Source organism: Callithrix jacchus, chromosome 6 (assembly GCF_049354715.1).
Source record: "Callithrix jacchus isolate 240 chromosome 6, calJac240_pri, whole genome shotgun sequence".
NCBI lineage: Eukaryota > Metazoa > Chordata > Mammalia > Primates > Cebidae > Callithrix > Callithrix jacchus.
In genome coordinates this window covers 44,536,318-44,546,901 of record NC_133507.1, presented here as the reverse complement: position 1 = coordinate 44,546,901, position 10,584 = coordinate 44,536,318, and the positions used below count along the sequence as shown (strand labels likewise).

At 34.7% G+C, this 10,584-nt stretch overlaps 1 protein-coding gene across 1 annotated transcript in view; it reads right to left on the bottom strand.

The window, feature by feature from the left end:
- Positions 1 to 253: 253 nt before the first annotated feature.
- LOC144582933 (uncharacterized) overlaps positions 254 to 10,584 on the bottom strand; it is a 114,398-nt gene continuing 104,067 nt past the window's right edge. Inside the window, exon 4 of the mRNA XM_078375627.1 lies at positions 254 to 312. Within this exon, the coding sequence (XP_078231753.1) occupies positions 254 to 312 (59 nt within the window). The remainder of the gene's footprint in view (positions 313 to 10,584) is intronic.

Genomic DNA, 10,584 nt, shown 5'->3' with positions numbered 1-10,584 from the left:
CTTGAGCCACCGCGCCCGGCCCTACTATTGTTTAAAAATTTAGATTTATGTTGTATTTTTAAAAAAGAATAGAAAAGATTGGATGAAGATTATTAGACAAAAGATAAAATCAAGGTTTATTTTTTTCAGACGTTTATATGTAAATGTTAAACTGACTAGATGTAAGTGTGAGATGCAAGAGTAAGGCAGTAAAAATGTAGATATGGAGTCACCAAACAAAAATATATTAAAAAATGAGACTTAGTAAACTTACCTAAGGGGAGATTGCAATAGGTTTGACAAGGTGCACATCATGACCATTTTTGATTAGCCCTGTTTTAGGAGAGAAAATAGAATAAAGCTCAATTAGGGTTGATGGAGATTATGAGAAGAGAGAAGTTGGTGACAGCAAGATATACAGGTAGAATTAAGTGTGTGATAGATAAGGTTTTTGTTTTATTGAAAGAAGGAAGCACATAAAAAGTAAATAATACTTCTAAATCGAGGTAAATGCTATAAGGAGAAGAAAACATATTGGAAAATAACTAAAGAAAAATAGCATTTTGTGATGGGAAAACCATTGATGAAGAAGTGACATTTAAGCAGTCAATAGATCGGGCAAGAAAGTAGAGACCTGGGCTTCTGTTTCCTTGGTTACTGGTCATTTTCTGCGTGTTCCTGGGAATAATATAAAGCATGCCCAAGATTCTGAGTATGAGCATTTTGATTGGGAAGGATCAATACGCTAGCTTAAATCAGCCTTGCCTAAATTTAAGAAGAAAGTCTTTAGAACAATACAGATTTGGACAATCATTATGGTAATTTATTTTCCTCTTAAATATTAACACTAAAGACAGAAATTATTTTCATTTTATAGGAGGAAACTTGAGGTTCAAAAATATCAAGGAGCATCTCCAGTTCAAATGATGAATAGGGTTTGATATGTGTAAGGGCACAGCATATTATTAAGTTAGGACAGTACTTGCTTTTACAAAGGTAAAAAAAACTGCTTTAGCTAAAAATGCATACAATAAGTGGGAGCTAAAGAATGACTACTAATGGACGAAGAGGTGGCAACAATAGACATTGGGGACAGCTAGAGGGAGATGGAGGGAGGCGAATAAAGATTGAAAAATTGCTACAAAAAGAATAAAATACCTTGGAATACAACTCACAAGGAACGTAAGAGACCTCTACAAGGAGAACTACAAACCACTGCTCAACGAAATCAGAGAGGACACAAACAGATGGAGAAACATTCCATGTTCATGGTTAGGAAGAATTAATATCGTGAAAATGGCTATACTGCCCAAAGTAATTTACAGAATCAACGCTATCCCCATCAAGCTACCATTGACTTTCTTCATAGAACTGGAAAAAACCACCATGAACTTCATATGGAACCAAAAGAGAGCCCGCATAGCCAAGTCAATTCTAAGCAAAAAGAACACAGTGGGGGGCATCACACTACCGGATTTCAAACTATACTACAAGGCTACAGTAATCAAAACAGCATGGTACCGGTACCAAAACAGAGATATAGACCAATGGAACAAAACAGAGGCACCGGAGGCAACACAACATACATACAACTATACAATCTTTGATAAACCTGACAAAAACAAGCAATGGGGAAAGGATTCCATGTTTAACAAATGGTGTTGGGAAAACTGGCTAGCCATGTGCAGAAAGCAGAAACTGGACCCCTTCCTGACACCTTACACTAAAATTAACTCCAGATGGATTAAAGACTTAAACATAAGACCTGGCACCATAAAAACCCTAGAAGGAAATCTAGGCAAAACTATCCAGGACATAGGAGTAGGCAAGGACTTTATGAACAAAACACCAAAAGCATTGGCAACAAAAGCCAAAATAGACAAATGGGACCTAATGAAACTCCACAGCTTCTGCACGGCAAAAGAAACAGTCACTAGAGTGGATCGGCAACCAACAGAATGGGAAAAAATTTTCGCAGTCTACCCATCTGACAAAGGGCTGATATCCAGAATTTACAAAGAACTCAAACATATTTACAGGAAAAAAACAAACAAGCCCATTCAAAAGTGGGCAAAGGATATGAACAGACACTTTACAAAAGAAGACATATATGAGGCCAACAATCATATGAAAAAATGCTCATCGTCACTGGTCATCAGAGAGATGCAAATCAAAACCACATTGACATACCATCTCACGCCAGTTAGAATGGCGATCATTAAAAAATCTGGAGACAACAGATGCTGGAGAGGATGTGGAGAAAAGGGAACACTTCTACACTGTTGGTGGGAGTGTAAATTAGTTCAACCATTGTGGAAGACAGTGTGGCGATTCCTCAAGGCCTTAGAAATAGAAATTCCATTTGACCCAGCAATCCCATTACTGGGTATATATCCAAAAGACTATAAATCGTTCTACTATAAGGACACATGTACACGAATGTTCATTGCAGCACTGTTTACAATAGCAAAGACCTGGAATCAACCCAAATGCCCATTGATAATAGACTGAATTGGAAAAATATGGCACATATACACCATGGAATATTATGCAGCAATCAGAAATGATGAGTTTGTGTCGTTTGTAGGGACATGGATGAATCTGGAGAACATCATCCTCAGCAAACTGACACAAGAACAAAAATGAAACACCGCATATTCTCACTCATAGGTGGGTGATGAAAAATGAGAACACATGGACACAGAAAGGGGAGTACTAAACACTGGGGTCTATTGGGGGGAAAAGGGGAGGGCCAGTGGGAGGGGGAGGTGGGGAGGGATAGCCTGGGGAGAAATGCCAAATGTGGGTGAAGGGGAGAAGAAAAGCAAAGCACACTGCCATGTGTGTACCTACGCAACTGTCTTGCATGCTATGCTCATGTACCCCAAAACCTAAAATCCAATAAAAAATTAAAAAAAAAAATAACCAGGATTTAAAAAGAAAAAAAAAAAAAAAAAGAAAAGAAAAAACGTTGCTCAGTTTCAGATGAGATCAATCAGATCTCAAATCTTGGCATTATGCAATATCCAGTTAAAAAATCTGAGCTTATACTCCCTGAATCTAAACTAAAAGTTAAAATTATGTATTTTAAAATAACATACAAAACCTGATTATTTTAGTCAATTCCTATGGCAGTCTTAATCGGACTATTATTCAGGTATATAGTGACTGTTACAAGGCTGGCAAATTTTAGGCTATTTTAATTGGAAAGAAAGAGCATACAAACAATAATGCATCCATACACTTGAGATTTTAGCATATTCACTGGTCTTTGATTATAAAAATCCTGAAAATGAATTCCCTTGTAGTTAGTATAATTACAGTAAATTTCAATTAATATATGCTTATATGAACAAAAATGTCTAATTAAATGAGTATCTCTTTATGACTATCTATCTATCATCTCTTTTTCTACCAAGAAAGGGGCTTAATGATGGATTCACTTTCAGTGAGAAATACAAGCTCAGGAACATGAGCTGATTTGTAAACAGACTTTTGTATAAAGAGTGACCTCTTGAGGGAGGTCCTATTGTTCTGGCACTCTGAAGAATGGAGTTTACAATCATAGAAGATGTTTAGCATGACAATTAAGCTTGAAAATAACCAAATAAATTGTGCAATTAAAAAAAGTTCCAAGATAGGGGAGGGCAATACAGCCTATTCAGTTTCACCTAGACTACACTCAGTCGAGGAGAAATGGTACATTCTCAAAGAAAATGGATGCTGTTCAGAATTGGAGACAGACACCAAGCAAACAAATGGAAAAAAAGGTTCACATTTCATTTGAGATTTAAAATTATTATACAGAGGAACAAATTCTTAAAAGATGATTTAATAGCCTTATTGATGCCTGTGATTAGTTTTAATTCTCAGAGACGACATATATATGTATCTTTTCTGATGTTAAGGCCAAATTGGTTTAAATGAAACATATTTAGAATACAAAGAAAGACATAGTTCTAGAGAATTAATAAATGCAATTGATTATGGTGTGGGAGGATTGTGCATTCATTTCTCTGCTGCTAATTTAAAGTAGACTCAATTATCATCTGGCAGGAGCAGTTTTATATAGCATAGGGATATAGAATAAAGAATATCTTAAAAGTCTTAGAATTTGATATTCATAGATTCTCCAAAAATATATGTGATTATTTTTATAGTATGTATTTTAAAAGAATCAATTCTGAAATAATTCCTACTAAAAGAATTTGATGCTTTATCTAAGCCCTTTGATGTAAGTAAAGGTAAGAATCCTCCAGATTGTCATTTATAATCCATGTTATTAAAAATGTTACATTTTGTTAAATGTTTTCTTACTAGTTTATAAAATTAAGGTATAAGTCATAATTGAAATTTCCATGAAAAAGCTTTGCTTTAGAGTAATATTATCACTTATATGTCAGCATTAAGCAAAACAAAATGAAACACACACACAAATATATTTACTACTTTGTAAAGCATTGCTTGTCATTTGATAATTTTTTATTTTGTTTTAAGATTCTGAAAGATTTAGGAAACTCTATATATCAATCCCAAGGTAATTTAGTTTCAAAAAGACGTTGATATTATTAAGGAATTTTAAGTCTAAATGTTGATTATGGATATTTTATCAGCAAGAAAAATTAATGAGCATGTTATAAAAATAAAAATAGAAAATCAGATTCTTTCCTGTGAATCACAGTGTGTGTGTGTGTGTGTGTGTGTGTGTGTGTGTGTGTATCTTTATATAACAGGGCTGGGTTTTATATTCACTACATTCACTATTTTTGGATTAGCAGAAGAGTCTTATCTACACTGGTTTATTTTCAATTTCACCCAAAAGCAGGTGCTGGAGGATTTCACTTCTTAACTCCCTACTCCAGTGTTCTTCCCCAATCTGCATATTGGAAATCATAAAGAGGCTTTTAAGGTATAGGGATGTCTTGTTCCCACTCCAGACCCATTACAACAAAATCTTTCTAGCAAAGAGAGGTTGAGATCTGAAACAGGTATTTTTACTTTATTACAATGTGTGTCTGATGTGCAACCAGGGTTGAGACATATGTGACTATCCAGGGCAATTATGGCCTTTGGACAGATGCATGCTATCATGTGGCAGCTTGTTAGAAAGACTGAATCTCAGACTGCACTCCAGGCCTATGAAATAAGAATTTGCATTTCTACCATATCTTCAGATAATGCAGATACAATAACGCTTGAGGACCACTCAATGAGATATGAGCATCTGGATCACTGCAAAGGAGGATTTGTCGATTTGATGTAATTAGGCAGAGTTCAACAATTGTATCAATTCTACTAAATGAGCATGCAGGCAAAGATCCTGGGTAAGGTGAAGCCCTCCACATATGACAAGGAAAGGGAGTGCAATGATCTCTCCATTCTTTGGACTATGTGGACTGTGGACATAAGGGCCCCTCCTACAGTCTCAATGGGACATTAAATATGGCTTTGCTCTGGCAAAGACTGACCAACTGCTGGAGGTCAACACTGCACATGTTTATGTGCAGATGCTATGAGATGAGCACCACTCAGCCCTCCTGAAGTAAGCCCCTTTCTCACTGACAACTCTAGAAACCCCAATGGAGACTGCCTGGTCTGATTATCTGGATCTCCCTCCAATCTCTTACCCCTTTATTATTGCCTAAATGAATTCTGTCTTGCTTTCTCTCAGTTGTAGCCCTTTTAATCTTAAATTCTTTTTTTTTTACTCAAAATGTGCTCCAGTTCTAAACAAAAGCTGTGGTTTTCAAACCATTTTCTCTATTATGAATTTGAAATATTATTTAGAATCTCAAAAGCAGAATATAGCTTTTTTTCCTTTGTAATCTTTCAGTAAGGTTTTAAATCTTCCCTGATTAAATAGATGCCTTAAACTTAATAAAAGCAGGGAGGCAGTGAAAATAACTTTGAGGGAACTGAGATACATTATTATAAATGAATAAATATTTCCAGGTAGTTTTCATTAGAATATTAGTTTTTAGAACTTCTATTTCTTTTCAACTGATGCTTTGATGTAAAGAATCTTTATATTTCTTTTTAACTCTAAGATACAACAATTTTATTGATATTATTGACTCAGTGCCTATTTTTCTTTCCCTATGAAGGAAAGTAAAAACAATATAATTTGGATCAAACTGTTAATAGTATACATGAATGTTACTTACAGGACTTCAAGTATTCACCACTAAAAAAATATATTTTCCTAGCATATTATCTCTAAGAGGTGTTCCCTAATAGGCTGATTTCATGGTCAGAATTTATTACAGTACATTAGAATTATGTCTTTTTCCACAGTAGGATGGCAGCTAGCTGGTATAGGCAAACCATAATACATAATATAGTATATGATTATCTAGTAATATCTTCTCAAGGTACATACGGCTAAAATCAAATGAGAAACTAATTTTACTCTGGCTCAGTGCACATAGATACTCATGACAAGCATCATTTGATAATATTATTTAAAACAAAAACCAGTGTTAAGCTTTGTCTTCATAAAGAACTATTATTAAAAATATGGTGTTTTCTGTCTAAACAAAGGCATATGTTTATATATAATTTGATTTATTAACAAATTAAACAGAGTAAGACAAGGATTATTTAAGGAACAAGAACACTGAGTCTATTAGTCAAGGACTATATGGTGTTACCAAACACCTCCCAGCCTTCAAACCTCTTGATGTAGGTTGGTTAGAATTTTTTTCTACATCCAAATACTTAGAGATCCAAGTTTCCTTGATTTCAAGATGCCACCACACCATCACAATACATGATGTTCAACTTTGTCAAGATAGAGGAATCAGATTCTTTATGCAAATTTATAAAATAGAAAAATGAATGGCTTTGTTTTTTTTATATGAATGCAGTAAGGAGAATTCAGTGTTTCAAAACAAAATCAGAGTATAAATCACAAGTTTATATATATATGTGCTTAAGAGTATGTATATAGATATAGATACATAGTATATCTATGTAACATCTATATGCATATACACACTTGTATATAGAATGTACTTAGGCAGTGCTTATTTTCCATTATTTTATAACAACTATGTACCTTCATTCTTTTAATTACCAATATGTATTAGTACCCACTATGGGCCAGGACATAGCTGTTTTATTACAAAAGTGATTTAATCATTGGTAGATTATTTAGCCATGTCTTATAAAAACAGATTCAGATCTATAATGCCTTGATATATTTCAACTTACTTTTGTGTTACAGTAATTTATCTGTTGGACATGTTGCATGAGTGGACCATCATGTTCTGTCTTCTAACATCCTATTTCTCTTTTTGTGTGTGAATATTTCTGAGGGAACTATTAGAAACATATATAAATATATACTAAAAAATTACTAAAGTAATTCAACACACTCCTGCTTCAGCAACTCTATTTGAGTCTTTTTATATTTGTTGTTTACAACAACTCTGGGTAAAATGTAAATTTTCCCGCAGGTTCTTAAAATAGATGTGTTTTAAAAAATTCTCGGGAGGAACATATGAGTTGAATAACAACAAGTTTTCCTTTTATAAAGCCTCTTAGCATATTTTTTCTTGGGGCAATTCAAACAGACTAAATAATTTTGACACAAATAAGAGCTGCTTAAATTGCAATTTTAAAAGAAGTCTTGAAATAGGTATGTCTCCTCTTGAGAAGAATTGATGTGCATGTAGTATAAAAACTCATTCCCAAAAGATAATTGGAGCATTTTTCTTTCATCTGTGAGGTGATTCTTAATAAGCAAAAAGTGTTCTAATTTTCAAAAGGAAGGGAAATAAAAAGAAAAATAAAACCCAAGTCAACTGAAAAAGTTAATAGTGGAATGAACTAACAGTAAATGGAACACTTTAGAAATATTTTCTTCTTTTAAAATATATCTTCTTATAGCTTCTGAAATTAGCACTTATGTACTCTAAAAGCTATAATATAGCTTGCAAGTGATATCAGTAAGTTCTTAAATACATTACGGAACTTTAAACAATGCAGCTTTCTTGGTTTAAGGAGAAAAAAAGTAAAAATTATATGTCTTAGTCCACCTGGGTTTCCATCAAAAGTATAATATACTGAGTAGCTTAAACAACATAAATATATTTCTTCACAGTTCTGGAGGCTAGAAGTCCAAGAACAAGGTGCCAGTATGGTTAGGCTCTAGCTTGTGGGTGGCTGCCTTCTCACTGTATCCTTACACAGCAATGAGAGACAGAGAGAGACAGCAAACTCGCTGGTGTTATTTTTTGCACAAGTGCTCAAATCCCATCGTGAAGGCTCTGCTTTCATGACCTTATCTAAACCTAATCATCTCTCAAAGGCCCCATCTCCAAATACCATTTCTTATATGGTTAAGATTACCTAACTGAAAATTTCCATAATTTTGTCATTTCAATAATGTTAAATAGGCCAGGCATGGTGGCTCACACCTATAATCCCAGCACTTTGGGAGGCTAAGGCAGGAGGGTCACTTGAGGCCAGAGTTCTAGACCACCCTGGGCAACCAGCTATATTTTGTCTCTACAGAAAACACAAAAATTAGCCGGGCATGTTGGCACTGGCTTGTAGTCCAAGCTACTCTGCTCAAGCAATTCTCCTGCCTCAGCCTCCTGACTAGCTGGATTTACAAGATACCCAGCTAATTTTTGTATTTTTAGTAGAGACAGGTTTCACCATGTTGGTCAGGCTGGTCTTGAACTCCTGACCTCGTGATCCAAGAGGCCTCTCAAAGTTCTGGGATTACAGGCATGAGCCACCATGTCCGGTCTGTCTTTCCATTTTTAAAGAATGTCTTTTGTAGAGAAAATATTTTTAATTTTGATGTATCCAATTTTTTAATTCTTCTTTTATGAGTCCTGTTTATTGGCATCAAGTATAAGAATTCCTTGCTGTGCTAGATATTCTGAAAATAATATCCCTTGTGGTATTTGTAGTTTCACATTGTACATTTACATCTGTAATACATTTGAGTAAGCTTTGTTATTAGGTGTAAGGTTTATACTGAGGTTCTGTTGTTGGTGTATGAATAACCAAATGCTCTAGCACCCTTTGTTGAAACAGTTATTTTTCCTTCATTTAATTACTTTTGACCTTTGTCAAAAAGCAGTAGAAGAAATGCAATACACACACACACACACAGACACACACACACACACACACCCATACACACACATATATATATATAAATCTGTCAAAATATGTTTTGCATCTATATATAGAAAACTGCCAAACACTGATGAGAAGTATCTTAGGAGAATAAAATAAGTGGGGAAGATACTCAGTGTAAATGCCAATTCTTCTCAATTTACAGAATAGATTCACCACAATCCTAATCCAGATTCCAGGAAGCTACTCTGTAGATGTTGACAATGATTCTAAAGTTTATATGAAAAAAGAAAACAAATAAAATTTAGTACATATACACAATGGAGTACTATTTAGCAATAAAAACAGGGCGAAGCTAGAAGACATTATGTTAAGTGAATTAAGACAGGCACAGAAAGACAAACTGCACATTCTCACTCATTAGTGGGAGGTAAAAATTAAAACAATTGAACCTATTGAGATAAAGAGTAGAATGATGGTTACCAGAGGCTGGGAAGAGTAGTGAGGAATAGAGTGGGGATGGTTAATGTATACAAAAATATAGTTAGAGTGAGTAAGATCTAATATTTGATAGCACAATAGGGTGATTACAGTCACCAATAATTCACTGTATGTTTTAAAATAAGAAAAAGTATAATTACGATGTTTGTAATGTAAAGAAATGAAGACTGCTTAAGGGGATGAATACCCCATTTACCCTGACATGATTATTTCATCTTGCATACCTGTGCCAAAACACCTCACATTCACCATGTCATGAGGACAAAATTTATACTTTCTCCAGGGTTTTATGGCACAGGAAACAAGAACAATGGGCGACGTGTTAGATGCTTGAATCACATGGTTTATTAATTGCTTTAACCAACTGTCATTTCTCATCATACACAAAAACACACTCAAAGGGGGTTACTAAGTTCTGGCCTCACCATGGCAGTTAAAATCATTCAATCTGAGTTTCAACATTCAAGTGTAGCTTTGGAGAATCAGAAAACCTCCACTATGTCCATCCTGGCCTTGTCTAATGTCAGAGTGAATAGGCAGAGAGCCTCCACACAGCTCCCTCTGGCCACTAACCATGCAGCAAGGGGTGTAGAGATTAATCAGGGATTCGCCATGCTCAACTAGCCGTGAAGTCCTTTTTTGTACTTCATCCCTAGGTGTAGTTCTGAGTCCTTCTTCCTGAGTGGTTATGCTCATGGTAATCTCCCTTGTTGTTTTGATCCATTTGTTTGCCAAAGTCCAAAATCATAATATTTTACAATCTCCACTACTGCTCACCAAACTTGTATCAAAGTCCAAAGTCCCAGAAAAGTCTGGCAACATCTCTGCCAACATCTTCCAATTTTATCTTGTTTTATGTGTCCTATTTGGTCAACACATGTTTACACTTTTATCTTTTTTTTACCATGTCTTGACCTCTGCTCAAAACATGTTTACAACTTTATTATATCTTATACTCCTAACACATCAAAAATATATATACCAACAACATATCTTAAAAAATTAAAA